Source organism: Liolophura sinensis, chromosome 6, assembly GCF_032854445.1.
Source record: "Liolophura sinensis isolate JHLJ2023 chromosome 6, CUHK_Ljap_v2, whole genome shotgun sequence".
In the NCBI taxonomy this organism is placed as follows: Eukaryota; Metazoa; Mollusca; class Polyplacophora; order Chitonida; family Chitonidae; genus Liolophura; species Liolophura sinensis.
In genome coordinates, this window is record NC_088300.1 from 35,521,586 (window position 1) to 35,536,382 (window position 14,797).

Here is a 14,797-nt window from a genome sequence, read left to right on the forward strand (position 1 = left end):
CAAACTGATCCAGTGCCCAGTGTGAATAGCCATTAATTAAAATTGTCAGAGCTCTTGGACAGAATATTCCTATAGGCACTCATCTTGCTGTGATAACAGTTTCACATGCGAATAAAGTAAAAGTAAGACGATGTAATAGCACATTGAGTCAGAGTACCAAGTAACTTGCAGATATCATTATGAATTGAAACCATGCACATTCATGTAGTAAAATGTTACCTAAGCCAGCAATATGAAAAGTGAAACTAAATTCTGTAGAGAAAGGATACAGAACCTTAGGGCATCAGAAAAACCGAAGTATTTATTTATTTATTTGATTGGTGTTTTACGCTGTACTCAAGAATATTTCACTTATACGACGGCGGTGGGTGGAAACCGGGCAGAGCCCGGGGGAGATCCACGACCATCCGCAGGTTGCTGACAGACCTTCCCACATACGGCCGGAGAGGAAGCCAGCATAAGCTGGTCTTGAACTCACAGCGACCACATTGGTGAAAGGCTTCTGGGTCACTATGCTGCGCTAGCGCGCTAACTGACTGAGCCACGGAGGCTCTTGCCAAATATTTTATGGAATGGGTTCCATCATGATTAGAGTTTGGATTAAAATTCCAAGGAACAGAGGAAATGACAAATTAGGGTTAGAGAGTGAAAACATTATTACAGATTATGTGTTTTTATAGGAAATATTTAGGGATTGTGATATTATAAAAGTAGTATAGTGCAAAGTAGAAATGCACACATGAGAAATATGCCAGAAACAAATGGACGGCCGTGGGTTTCCCTAGGGCTTGATCTGCCCTTTTTCATCTCACCATAATTCTGGCTTCCACCTTATGAGTTTGAGTACGATGTAATACACAAATCAAATAAATAGTAAGTTTAAAAATAATGTGATGCATGCGTGTGTATTTAGTTCACGTATGAATGAGTGCCAGTTGTAAATGTTCCTGTATGTGAGTGGAGTTATTACATCACCTGTTTCTCAAAGCAGTTATTATCACTTCATTACATGCATGTGTGCTATTGAACTTTCTTGTTACATGTATCTACTGCGCATATATGCAAATACATGTGCTGTACATGAATTGAAGTTCCAAACTATGTCATGTTTCTTTCATCCTCAGATATTACAGTGTGTAACATACGAAGATTGGAAGCTGCACAAACCAATATGACTCTGACCCTTCTTAGAAGCCTTCAGACCGTCACTGTGTCAGAATTCTTTGGTAAAGTCTCCACTGACATTGTTGAAATGGTCAAGGGTTATTACTTTAAGTCTGGAAAAACAGAGAGTGAGTTGCAGACCATCCTTCATCTGGTAGGGGATAGGAGCATGGCTCAGTTTATGTCTTCTGCAGCCATAGACGGCCCAGTAATACCACCCAACTGTACGGGAGATGGGCGATTCTTCCCTGCCCAGGTGTCGCGGGGACAACTGCACTTGTGTGAATGTTCTGACGGGCGATCCTTGGGGACCCTCAGCACCGCTCTCTGTTATTAACTGTGCAGGTAAAACTCCCGGGACATTTCCATCTTTCTGTTTAACTTTTGTCGTGATTGATCCTATTGGTTTGTAACAACTCCCATTTCTGTCAAATATGTCTTGGCCACGATTAATATGGCTGCAGTATTGCCCAATTGGCCATAATCATTCATTCGATTTTCGAATTTGTCATAATGGCATAGTCCTTTTGTTGAAGATGTGTTCATCATTGCATTGATCATAATGTTAACTCTTCCCATGTCCCTTAGCTGGATATACAGCCGCATACGTCTATCTCTTCTGTCCATTCATCTGTTTGCTGTGTCAATCAAGTATCAATCACCAACTCTCAGTGTATCATATGTTGAATGGACACTTCCACATGTGTTTATATGTGTAAATGGCAGATATAAAACAGCAAAATTTTCTCAAATTGTGCTGTAACACATTGGTTTCAGTCAAACCAGGGAACTGCAGTGCACAGGCAGGAGACCAGTGCAGTGTGCCTTGTACAAAGGATAATGAATGTCCAGGGATAGAGAAGTGCTGCAGTTTGACCTGTGGCCAGACTTGCCTGCCTCCCAAAGGTTTGTATTCTTGTTGAAAATAATCTTCCTGTACTTGACTTTGAGTTCGTGACTTAGCAGATGCAGGTATGCCTGTTTATGCATGTGTCAACCTCACTGATATTTCTGACAATTAAAAAGAATATGCGTACTTGTGTATGAATTACATGTATATTGAAGAAGGGGCCTCTGTGGTCTTGAGGTTAGCATGCTCATGCAAAACAATGACCCAGGAGTCTGAATTAAGGTCCAGCTCATGCTGGCTTCCTCTCCAAACATATGTGAGAATGTTTACCAGCTAGCTATCGATGGTCGTGGGTTTCCTTGGCTCTGCCTGGTTTTCCTCCCAACATAATACTGACATCATATAAGTTAGATATTCTGGAATATGATGTAAAACACCAGTCAAATAAATGAATAATTGAAATGCATACAAAGCATATATTTTCAGATGTTTTGGCAGAAACAAATGCTGTCAATTCCTTGATCTTTATTGACGCAGTATGTGTCATCAGTGTCTGCCCTTGACCTGGACAATCTGTTCTGCAAAACCTGCCAGTCAGTGTGCTACAGGTTTGAATGTTTTTCTTCCCTAAACCAGTAAATCTAATTATCTACTGTTGCCTCTTTATATGTTTATGTTATCAGAGTTGGCTTGCAGCAGTAGCCCTTGTCAAAACCAAGGTGTGTGTACGGCATTCGGAGTCGATCGCTATGCATGCGGGTGCCGTGCTGGTTTCTCTGGAGCCCACTGTGAATCATGTGAGTGCCCAGTGGATAATGTAATTCTTCAACTTTTTCGAATGTTTGCAAGGTGTTTATTCAAGCATATTCAGAATAACTGTGTAGAATGGTTAAATTACACTTTTTGTGAAGTCCTGAAATTGACCAATCCAACCAATTTAGTTTTGTCTCCAAAATCAACTTAAAAAATGTGTATAAAGTGGACTTAAAGTCACTCTTTCATCTGCTAAAAGTTTGAGGAAATTAAGTGTGTCACAATGACTCTGGATTTCACAGTGAATAATGCAACTATGTGTACATGTATACCATGTTCCAGTTCATTGAATCACGTAAATCCTTACATATCACACTAGGTTGTATCGCGTGACATAATTAAATAGATATATTAAAGTATATAAAGAAATAAATGAATGGCTATCTACAGACCAGCAGGCCGTCCCTTTTTTTCATTGACGTCTCATTTCTTTTCTGTGGGGCAGATGTCGGCACTGCTTGCTCCAGAACGCTTAACCTTTGTGGGGCTGGTGGAACGTGCCAGCCTGTGGGCAATGAGAACTACAGGTGTATGTGTATGAGTGGCTACTATGGCGACCATTGCCAATTCTACAACGGGACTGTGGGGACGGTCTGCACAAGGACGCCAACAATCTGTGAAAATGGCGGATCCTGTATGCCTGAAGGCACCAATGGCTACAGATGCATGTGTTTCTTTGGATTCTATGGTCGAAATTGCGAGTATCACAATGGAACTGTACCCCCTCCTACTGGAGTCTGTCAGGTAATCTTGTTAAAGTAAAACAAACTTTAAATCTTTTCACTTTTTGAAATTCAGCTGTACAAAATAAGATGTGGCACAAGCAAGAATTAGGTATCATTCTAATAATGAAAACTATGGTGCATTGCGTTTCACCAAATTTCCTTCTGTATTTGGCCTAAAATTTTGTCTGTGTATAAGTTACACATTTTGCATGTCTCTGATGGTTTTTTTTTGTTGTTTTTTTTTTGGAAGATAAAATGATCTACTGGTATGCTTAAATCCTAGAAGTAATTATTTATTGTTTTTTTTTTACCTCTAAAATTGCAATTTTTCTCAGGCAAATTTGTAGAGCATATATGCAGTAGGTTACATGTTTCCTAAAACACATGCAGTTAGCATGCATAGTTTATCTTGGTTTATAGGCTTATGTATGTTGGATGTTGTTGTTTCACCTACAGAATTTTTTCTGCCCCCTTGAGATGTACTGTGTAGCACAGGAGGAGTGTAAGGTGGGAGAGGGCAATAAGACATGCAGAACAACTCCTGTATGTAAAGGTATGGCATACATACAAGTACATATAATAGACAATTTTCAAATACAGCTCTTACTAACCAGTTGCCAGTGAGATAAGCACAGCTTCTGCTGACAGTTTGCCAGCAAGACACGATGCCTTGCCAGTGAGACACAAATACAGCGTCTGTTGGCCGTTTCCAGTGACACATAAATATAGGATCTACTGACCCTTTGTCATTGAGACAGAAAAATACAGCTTCTGCTGAGCCTTTGTGAATGAGACAACAATACAGATTGTATTTGCTCTTTGTGAATGAGACACCAATACAGATTGTGTATGCCCTTGGTCAATGAAACATCAATACAGATTGTGTTTGCCCTTTGTCAGTGAGACACCAATACAGATTGTGTTTGCCCTTTGTCAATGAGACACCAATACAGATTGTGTAGGCCCTAGGTCAATGAGACACCAATACAGATTGTGTTTGCCCTTTGCCAATGATACACCAATACAGATTGTGTTTGCCCTTTGTCAGTGAGACACCAATAGAGATTGTGTTTGCCTTTTGTCAGTGAGACAGAAAAATACAGCTTGTGCTGGGCCTTTACCAATGAGACACCAATACAGATTGTGTAGGCCCTTGGTCAATGATACACCAATACAGATTGTGTAGGCCCTTGGTCAATGATACACCAATACAGATTGTGTTTGCCCTTTGTCAGTGAGACACCAATAGAGATTGTGTTTGCCTTTTGTCAGTGAGACAGAAAAATACAGCTTCTGCTGGGCCTTTACCAATGAGACACCAATACAGATTTTGTTTGCCTTTTGTCAATGAGACACCAATACAGATTGTGTTTGCCTTTTTGTCAATGATACACCAATACAGATTGTGTTTGCCTTTTGTCAAGGAAACAGCAATACTTATAGGAGAGGCACTTGGCCAGTGAGACACAAGTACAGCTTATAACGTGGTGTCATATTACATGAAGTGTGAACCGTGGATTGATGCTGCTATTTCAATTAAATCAATCTGAGAAAATCAAACAAGTTAACCTATGTACTACATGTATATGTGTTTTTCAGAATTTGAAGTTGAATGGTGTTACATGTAACATATTGGGCACTACAGAAATTTGGCAGAGCAAATTATTGGACCTTAATATCTCCTTAAGCTGCTAAATACAACATCTTATGTTTGTTTTTCTATGGACTTTGTTGTCAGTAATAAAGGAGTTACTATTACTGTTGCTTTAAAACACCTCTTTCTCATTTCCGCTTTCGTATATCTGTTCCCTAATAAAGGCCAATCCATTTAGTTTTTTTCCAGCAATGGATGCTCATGCCATTACAAAGACAGGATGTATAGAGTTTGTATGTTAGATGATAATTTGTTTTGCTTGTTCTGATGTACTGGACATTGCATACTTTCAGCCAGAGACATGTGCAGCACTAACCCCTGTATGTTTGGTGGTTCCTGCACCCAGGACAGTGTGCAGGGTTACAGGTGTTGGTGTCAGCAGGGATTTACAGGGAGAAATTGTGGCATCCCGGGTAAGATTGCCAGTTGTCATTTGGTGTAATTCACTTCTGTATATATCGAAAGAGCCAGAAAAAAGGAAAACTATAACATTTTTAATTATGCAGTGACTAAAATGTTTTATAGGTACACATAAGGTTTGATATTTGTACACCATGGATAAGACACTTTTCGCTTGACACTCAGTACTGAGAGGTTTATATACAGTAGCTAAGATTCAGAACTGGTTGGCCCAGTGTCAGTATAATGTGACTGGGAGGGTTGGCATGTCGGGTGTTTTCTGGGCAGCACTGGCGACATTGAACATTTTTTAAGCAGGACTTAAAACCCCAAGCATACACTGTATATACATACATTAGACACCTTTCATGGAAATTTCAGAATCATCCATCAAGTAGTAGCAATTTTTGACATGCATGTGTGAAATAGGATGTTAGACTGAGCAGGCATCTAGCTTCTGGGATTTGATGTTCCTGCATATGGTTGCTGTTAATCAAGTGAAAAATACAGCTCTTTTAATAATACTTTTTCAGATATACTGGAATTCTCACAAAATTGTCTAATGTCCTTCAAGTGATAGGAAGTGTGACATAAAACCGTTGCGTTTAAAAATCTGGAATGATTTCAAATTTTTTCTGAACAGCTTGTTATAAGTGTGTGCCTTTGTTTTTGTTTGTTTTTTTTTTCGTTTTTTCATTAATTGGAAAGGAAGTCAATGTGGAATACAAAATGGCAACTAATCTACATACATGTACTACTGTTGATTTTAAGCTGTGGCTTTTGTTGCCTGGTAAGAATTTTGCTTAGATATGTTGGTTGGTAATACCTATAATTGTTTTCAGCCTCACACCGAGGAGTTTGTGGGAAAGTGGACATAGTGAAACTGCTTCACAAGTTAGTGGCATCTCCATCATCACTAGGAGCAGACTGTGTGGTGGACTCTGACTGTGGGAGTGACCAGAAATGTTGTCTCTCAGACTCGGGGGTCAGGTGTGTCTGGCCAGAAGCTACAGGTGAGGAAGACTTATTGTAATAAGAGTGTGAAAACCCATTGACTTATAATGAAGTAGTATACGTTTATTATACACGTATGTACACGTCTGTTTTTTGAGTGGATGTCTTCTGATTTTGTTTACCATCATTTTTTTCCTGTCAGTATGAAAATCCTGTGGGTAACGTTGTTTTCATTCGTAACAAATCAAGGATAAGTATAGTTTTGGAGACTTGGGTACTTGTTGAACCAGTTTGTTGGTTCAATCTTTAAAATTTTGAAAAATATTTTAAAGTAAGCCTTTTTGCTCAGTACCACTAAAGTTGACATTATGGATCATTATATTTGAGATTTCTGCAAGCCTTTATTGGGTATAAAACATTTGCATATCAAAGGAAAATATGGTGATTTTGGTATTAATTTGGTTATTGGTTAAATTTATTACAGATGCTGTCTAGTTCTTTACCCCAGAACGTGGATTTCTGTGTGCTAATTTGTAACTGCGAATATTTTGATGCTCTTTGACATCTTTTACATATGTGATCATCAGCACTAACCAAGGTAGGTCTGTTTTGTTGTTGTTGTTAGGTGCGAGCTTGTGTGAACAGCAGAACTACACTATGATGATGGTGAAGGAAAGCTTGCGAAACCTGAGCCGTGTAGACAACGTTACGCTGTCACAGCTGATGATTTTTGCTGAGGATAATCGAGTTCAACGTTACATCTACCAGATGTACAAGGTGAATGTGTCTCAGCTCCTGGGCAGTCTGGGTGAACTACAAAGCCTAAGTGTGGGTGCTTTACTGAACATGTCAAGCCAGTATCTAGCCTTGCCTTACCCCAACTGTACATATGACAGCCAGGAGTTTGAGCCCGTGCAGTGTTCTAGATTTATGAATGGAAGCATCCAGCTGTGTTACTGTGCCGATGTTGAGACTGGAGAGATGGTAGGCCAGGTGACCTATTATCCGTGGAAACCCGTCTGCCATCGTCAAGGTCAGTTGTGCCAGTTCATTTAGATTGAGACCAGTCTAAGATTTATGTACAAGATGTAAAAATGTTGATTAATTGTGTTATGAAGCTGATAATGTTTTAGAAAACCGTTAAAGCTAAACCATGTCAAATAAGCTAAAAAAATGACCTGACTAGCCAAAATTTACATTTTTAGAGGCAGGTAAATATAAGAAACTAAAAACTTAAATATTTTCAGTTTGATATTATTCTGCCGTCTAAGCAAACCGAATGGTAAATGCAACTATATCACACTGGGTTGAATGGCGTGACATAAATGAATGGCTGTCAGAGCAGGTTTGAAGCTGATTCACTGACTTTTCATTTCTTTTCTGTGGGGCAGATGTCGGCACTGCTTGCTCCAGAACACTTAACCTTTGTGGGTCTGGTGGAACGTGCCAGCCTGTGGGCAATGAGAACTACAGGTGTATGTGTATGAGTGGCTACTATGGCGACCGTTGCCAATTCTACAACGGGACGGCGGGGACAGTCTGCACAAGGACGCCAACAATCTGTGAAAATGGCGGATCCTGTATGCCTGAAGGCACCAATGGCTACAGATGCATGTGTTTCTTTGGATTCTATGGTCGAAATTGCGAGTATCACAATGGAACTGTACCCCCTCCTACTGGAGTCTGTCAGGTAAATCCTGTTAAAGTAAAACAAACTTTACATCTTTTCACTTTTTGAAATTCAGCTGTACAAAATAAGATGTGGCACAAGCAAGAATTAGGTATCATTCTAATAATGAAAACTATGGTGCATTGCGTTCACTAAATTGCTTTCTGTATTTGGCCTAAAATTTTGTCTGTGTATAAGTTACACATTTTGCATGTCTCTGATGGGTTTTTTTTGTTGTTTTTTTTTTGGAAGATAAAATGATCTACTGGTATGTTTAAATTCTAGAAGTAACTATTTATTGTTTTTTTTTTACCTCTAAAATTGCAATTTTTCTCAGGCAAATTTGTAGAGCACATATGCAGTAGGTTACATGTTTCCTAAAATACATGCAGTTAGCATGCATAGTTTATCTTGGTTTATAGGCTTATGTATGTTGGATGTTGTTGTTTCACCTACAGAATTTTTTCTGCCCCCTTGAGATGTACTGTGTAGCACAGGAGGAGTGTAAGGTGGGAGAGGGCAATAAGACATGCAGAACAACTCCTGTATGTAAAGGTATGGCATACATACAAGTACATATAATAGACACTTTTCAAATACAGCTCTTACTAACCAGTTGCCAGTGAGATAAGCACAACTTCTGCTGACAGTTTGCCAGCAAGACACGATGCCTTGCCAGTGAGACACAAATACAGCGTCTGTTGGCCGTTTCCAGTGATACATAAATATAGGATCTACTGACCCTTTGTCATTGAGACACAAAAATACAGCTTCTGCTGAGCCGTTGTCAGTGAGACACCAATAGAAATTGTGTTTGCCGTTGTCAGTAATAAAGGAGTTTAGTCTAGTTATTACTCCCCTTGTTACAAATTTAATGAAGAGGTGCTGTTTTGAAAACACCTCTTTCTCCTTACCTCTTTCGTATATCTGTTTTCTAATAAAGGCCAATGTGTTGTAAAGCAATTAGTTTTTTCCCTACAAGGATGTATAGAGTTTGTATGTTAGATGATAATTTGTTTTGCTTGTTCTGATGTACTGGACATTGCATACTTTCAGCCAGAGACATGTGCAGCACTAACCCCTGTATGTTTGGTGGTTCCTGCACCCAGGACAGTGTGCAGGGTTACAGGTGTTGGTGTCAGCAGGGATTTACAGGGAGAAATTGTGGCATCCCGGGTAAGATTGCCAGTTGTCATTTGCTGTAATTCACTTTTGTATATATTGAAAGAGCCAGAAAAAAGGAAAACTATAACATTTTTAATTATGCAGTGACTAAAATGTTTTATAGGTACACATAAGGTTTGATATTTGTACAACATGGATAAGACACTTTTCGCTTGACACTCAGTACTGAGAGGTTTATATACAGTAGCTAAGATTCAGGACTGGTTGGCCCAGTGTCAGTATAATGTGACTGGGAGGGTTGGCATGTCGGGTGTTTTCTGGGCAGCACTGGCGACATTGAACATTTTTTAAGCACGACTTAAAACCCCAAGCATACACTGTATATACATACATTAGACACCTTTTATGGAAATTTCAGAATCATCCATCAAGTAGTAGCAATTTTTGACATGCATGTGTGAAATAGGATGTTAGACTGAGCGGGCATATAGCTTCTGGGATTTGATGTTCCTGCATATGGTTGCTGTTAATCAAGTGAAAAATACATCTCTTTCAATAATACTTTTTCAGATATACTGGAATTTTCACAAAATTGTCTAATGTCCTTCAAGTGATAGGAAGTGTGACACAAAACCGTTGCGTTTAAAAATCTGGAATGATTTCAAATTTTTTCTGAACAGTTTGTTATATGTGTGTACCTTTGTTTTTGTTAGTTTTTTTTTCTTCGTTTTTTCATTAATTGGAAAGGAAGTCAATGTGGAATACAAAATGGCAACTAATCTACAAACATGTACTGCTGTTGATTTTAAGCTGTGGCTTTTGTTGCCTGGTAAGAATTTTGCTTAGATTTGTTTGTTGGTAATACCTATAATTGTTTTCAGCCTCACACCGAGGAGTTTGTGGGAAAGTGGACATAGTGAAACTGCTTCACAAGTTAGTGGCATCTCCATCATCACTAGGAGCAGACTGTGTGGTGGACTCTGACTGTGGGAATGACCAGAAATGTTGTCTCTCAGACTCGGGGGTCAGGTGTGTCTGGCCAGAAGCTACAGGTGAGGAAGACTTACTGTAATAAGAGTGTGAAAACCCATTGACTTATAATGAAGTAGTATACGTTTATTATCCACGTATGTATATGTCTATTTTTTGAGTAAATGTCTTCTACTTTCGTTTACCATCATTTTTTTCCTGTCAGCATGAAAATCCTGTGGGTAACGTTGTTTTCATTCGTAACAAATCAAGGATAAGTATAGTTTTGGAGATTTGGGTACTTGTTGAACCAGTTTGTTGGTTCAGTCTTTAAAATTTTGAAAAATATTTTAAAGTAAGCCTTTTTGCTCAGTACCACTAAAGTTGACATTATGGTTCATTATATTTGAGATTTCTACTAGCCTTTATTGGGTATAAAACATTTGCATATCAAAGGAAAATAGTGTGATTTTGGTATTAATTTGGTTATTGGTTAAATTTATTACAGATGCTGTCTAGTTCTTTACCTCAGAACGTGGATTTCTGTGTGCTAATTTGTAACTGCAAATTTTTTGATGCTCTTTGACATCTTTTACATATGTGATCATCAGCACTAACCAAGGTAGGTCTCTTTTGTTGTTGTTGTTAGGTGCGAGCTTGTGTGAACAGCAGAACTACACTATGATGATGGTGAAGGAAAGCTTGCGAAACCTGAGCCATGTAGACAACGTTACGCTGTCACAGCTGATGATTTTTGCTGAGGATGATAGAGTTCAACGTTACATCTACCAGATGTACAAGGTGGATGTGTCTCAGCTCCTGGGCAGTCTGGGTGAACTACAAAGCCTGAGTGTGGGTGCTTTACTGAACATGTCAAGCCAGTATCTAGCCTTGCCTTACCCCAACTGTACGTATGACACCCGGAAGTTTGAGCCGGTGCAGTGTTCTAGGTTTATGAATGGAAGCATCCAGCTGTGTTACTGTGCCGATGTTGAGACTGGAGAGATGGTAGGCCAGGTGACCTATTATCCGTGGAAACCCGTCTGCCATCGTCAAGGTCAGTTGTGCCAGTTCATTTAGATTGAGACCAGTCTAAGATTTATGTACAAGATGTAAAAATGTTGATTAATTGTGTTATGAAGCTGATAATGTTTTAGAAAACAGTTAAAGCTAAACCAAGGCAAATAAGCTAAAAAAATGACCTGCCTAGCCAAAATTTACATTTTGAGAGGCAGGTAAATATAAGAAACTAAAAACTTAAATATTTTCAGTTGGATATTATTCTGCCGTCTAAGCAAACCGAATGGTAAATGCATCTATATCACACTGGGTTGAATGGCGTGACATAAATGAATGGCTGTCAGGGCAGGTTTGAAGCTGATTCACTGACTTTTCATTTCTTTTCTGTGGGGCAGATGTCGGCACGGCTTGCTCCAGAACACTTAACCTTTGTGGGTCTGGTGGAACGTGCCAGCCTGTGGGCAATGAGAACTACAGGTGTATGTGTATGAGTGGCTACTATGGCGACCATTGCCAATTCTACAACGGGACGGCGGGGACGGTCTGCACAAGGACGCCAACAATCTGTGAAAATAGCGGATCCTGTATGCCTGAAGGCACCAATGGCTACAGATGCATGTGTTTCTTTGGATTCTATGGTCGAAATTGCGAGTATCACAATGGAACTGTACCCCCTCCTACTGGAGTCTGTCAGGTAATCCTGTTAAAGGAAAACAAACTTTAAATCTTTTCACTTTTTGAAATTCAGCTGTACAAAATAAGATGTGGCACAAGCAAGAATTAGGTATCATTCTAATAATGAAAATTATGGTGCATTGCGTTTCACTAAATTTCCTTCTGTATTTGTCCTAAAATTTTGTCTGTGTATAAGTTACACATTTTGCATGTCTCTGATGGGTTTTTTTTTGTTGTTTTTTTTTTTGGAAGATAAAATGATCTATTGGTATGTTTAAATTCTAGAAGTAATTATTTATTGTTTTTTTTTACCTCTAAAATTGCAATTTTTCTCAGGCAAATTTATAGAGCATATATTCAGTAGGTTACGTGTTTCCTAAAATACATGCAGTTAGCATGCATAGTTTATCTTGGTTTATAGGCTTATGTATGTTGGATGTTGTTGTTTCACCTACAGAATTTTTTCTGCCCCCTTGAGATGTACTGTGTAGCACAGGAGGAGTGTAAGGTGGGAGAGGGCAATAAGACATGCAGAACAACTCCTGTATGTAAAGGTATGGCATACATACAAGTACATATAATAGACACTTTTCAAATACAGCTCTTACTAACCAGTTGCCAGTGAGATAAGCACAACTTCTGCTGACAGTTTGCCAGCAAGACACGATGCCTTGCCAGTGAGACACAAATACAGCGTCTGTTGGCCGTTTCCAGTGATACATAAATATAGGATCTACTGACCCTTTGTCATTGAGACACAAAAATACAGCTTCTGCTGAGCCGTTGTCAGTGAGACACCAATAGAAATTGTGTTTGCCGTTGTCAGTAATAAAGGAGTTTAGTCTAGTTATTACTCCCCTTGTTACAAATTTAATGAAGAGGTGCTGTTTTGAAAACACCTCTTTCTCCTTACCTCTTTCGTATATCTGTTTTCTAATAAAGGCCAATGTGTTGTAAAGCAATTAGTTTTTTCCCTACAAGGATGTATAGAGTTTGTATGTTAGATGATAATTTGTTTTGCTTGTTCTGATGTACTGGACATTGCATACTTTCAGCCAGAGACATGTGCAGCACTAACCCCTGTATGTTTGGTGGTTCCTGCACCCAGGACAGTGTGCAGGGTTACAGGTGTTGGTGTCAGCAGGGATTTACAGGGAGAAATTGTGGCATCCCGGGTAAGATTGCCAGTTGTCATTTGCTGTAATTCACTTTTGTATATATTGAAAGAGCCAGAAAAAAGGAAAACTATAACATTTTTAATTATGCAGTGACTAAAATGTTTTATAGGTACACATAAGGTTTGATATTTGTACAACATGGATAAGACACTTTTCGCTTGACACTCAGTACTGAGAGGTTTATATACAGTAGCTAAGATTCAGGACTGGTTGGCCCAGTGTCAGTATAATGTGACTGGGAGGGTTGGCATGTCGGGTGTTTTCTGGGCAGCACTGGCGACATTGAACATTTTTTAAGCACGACTTAAAACCCCAAGCATACACTGTATATACATACATTAGACACCTTTTATGGAAATTTCAGAATCATCCATCAAGTAGTAGCAATTTTTGACATGCATGTGTGAAATAGGATGTTAGACTGAGCGGGCATATAGCTTCTGGGATTTGATGTTCCTGCATATGGTTGCTGTTAATCAAGTGAAAAATACATCTCTTTCAATAATACTTTTTCAGATATACTGGAATTTTCACAAAATTGTCTAATGTCCTTCAAGTGATAGGAAGTGTGACACAAAACCGTTGCGTTTAAAAATCTGGAATGATTTCAAATTTTTTCTGAACAGTTTGTTATATGTGTGTACCTTTGTTTTTGTTAGTTTTTTTTTCTTCGTTTTTTCATTAATTGGAAAGGAAGTCAATGTGGAATACAAAATGGCAACTAATCTACAAACATGTACTGCTGTTGATTTTAAGCTGTGGCTTTTGTTGCCTGGTAAGAATTTTGCTTAGATTTGTTTGTTGGTAATACCTATAATTGTTTTCAGCCTCACACCGAGGAGTTTGTGGGAAAGTGGACATAGTGAAACTGCTTCACAAGTTAGTGGCATCTCCATCATCACTAGGAGCAGACTGTGTGGTGGACTCTGACTGTGGGAATGACCAGAAATGTTGTCTCTCAGACTCGGGGGTCAGGTGTGTCTGGCCAGAAGCTACAGGTGAGGAAGACTTACTGTAATAAGAGTGTGAAAACCCATTGACTTATAATGAAGTAGTATACGTTTATTATCCACGTATGTATATGTCTATTTTTTGAGTAAATGTCTTCTACTTTCGTTTACCATCATTTTTTTCCTGTCAGCATGAAAATCCTGTGGGTAACGTTGTTTTCATTCGTAACAAATCAAGGATAAGTATAGTTTTGGAGATTTGGGTACTTGTTGAACCAGTTTGTTGGTTCAGTCTTTAAAATTTTGAAAAATATTTTAAAGTAAGCCTTTTTGCTCAGTACCACTAAAGTTGACATTATGGTTCATTATATTTGAGATTTCTACTAGCCTTTATTGGGTATAAAACATTTGCATATCAAAGGAAAATAGTGTGATTTTGGTATTAATTTGGTTATTGGTTAAATTTATTACAGATGCTGTCTAGTTCTTTACCTCAGAACGTGGATTTCTGTGTGCTAATTTGTAACTGCAAATTTTTTGATGCTCTTTGACATCTTTTACATATGTGATCATCAGCACTAACCAAGGTAGGTCTCTTTTGTTGTTGTTGTTAGGTGCGAGCTTGTGTGAACAGCAGAACTACACTATGATG

At 38.8% G+C, this 14,797-nt stretch overlaps 2 protein-coding genes across 2 annotated transcripts in view; both read left to right on the forward strand.

Annotated features, from left to right (window-relative positions):
- Positions 1–1,501, forward strand: part of LOC135467134 (neurogenic locus Notch protein-like) — a 25,034-nt gene extending 23,533 nt beyond the window's left edge. Inside the window, exon 27 of the mRNA XM_064744896.1 lies at positions 1,125–1,501. Within this exon, the coding sequence (XP_064600966.1) occupies positions 1,125–1,501 (377 nt within the window). The remainder of the gene's footprint in view (positions 1–1,124) is intronic.
- Positions 1,502–1,883: 382 nt separating this feature from the next.
- LOC135467135 (neurogenic locus notch homolog protein 1-like) lies at positions 1,884–14,629 on the forward strand. Its single transcript, XM_064744897.1, has 17 exons — positions 1,884–2,070; positions 2,698–2,811; positions 3,273–3,571; positions 4,009–4,105; positions 5,500–5,619; positions 6,448–6,618; positions 7,185–7,592; positions 7,951–8,249; positions 8,687–8,783; positions 9,285–9,404; positions 10,235–10,405; positions 10,972–11,379; positions 11,738–12,036; positions 12,475–12,571; positions 13,073–13,192; positions 14,023–14,193; positions 14,619–14,629. The coding sequence occupies exons 1-17, from the start codon at positions 1,884–1,886 to the stop codon at positions 14,627–14,629; spliced, it is 3,189 nt and encodes a 1,062-aa protein (XP_064600967.1).
- The last annotated feature ends 168 nt before the right edge of the window (positions 14,630–14,797 follow it).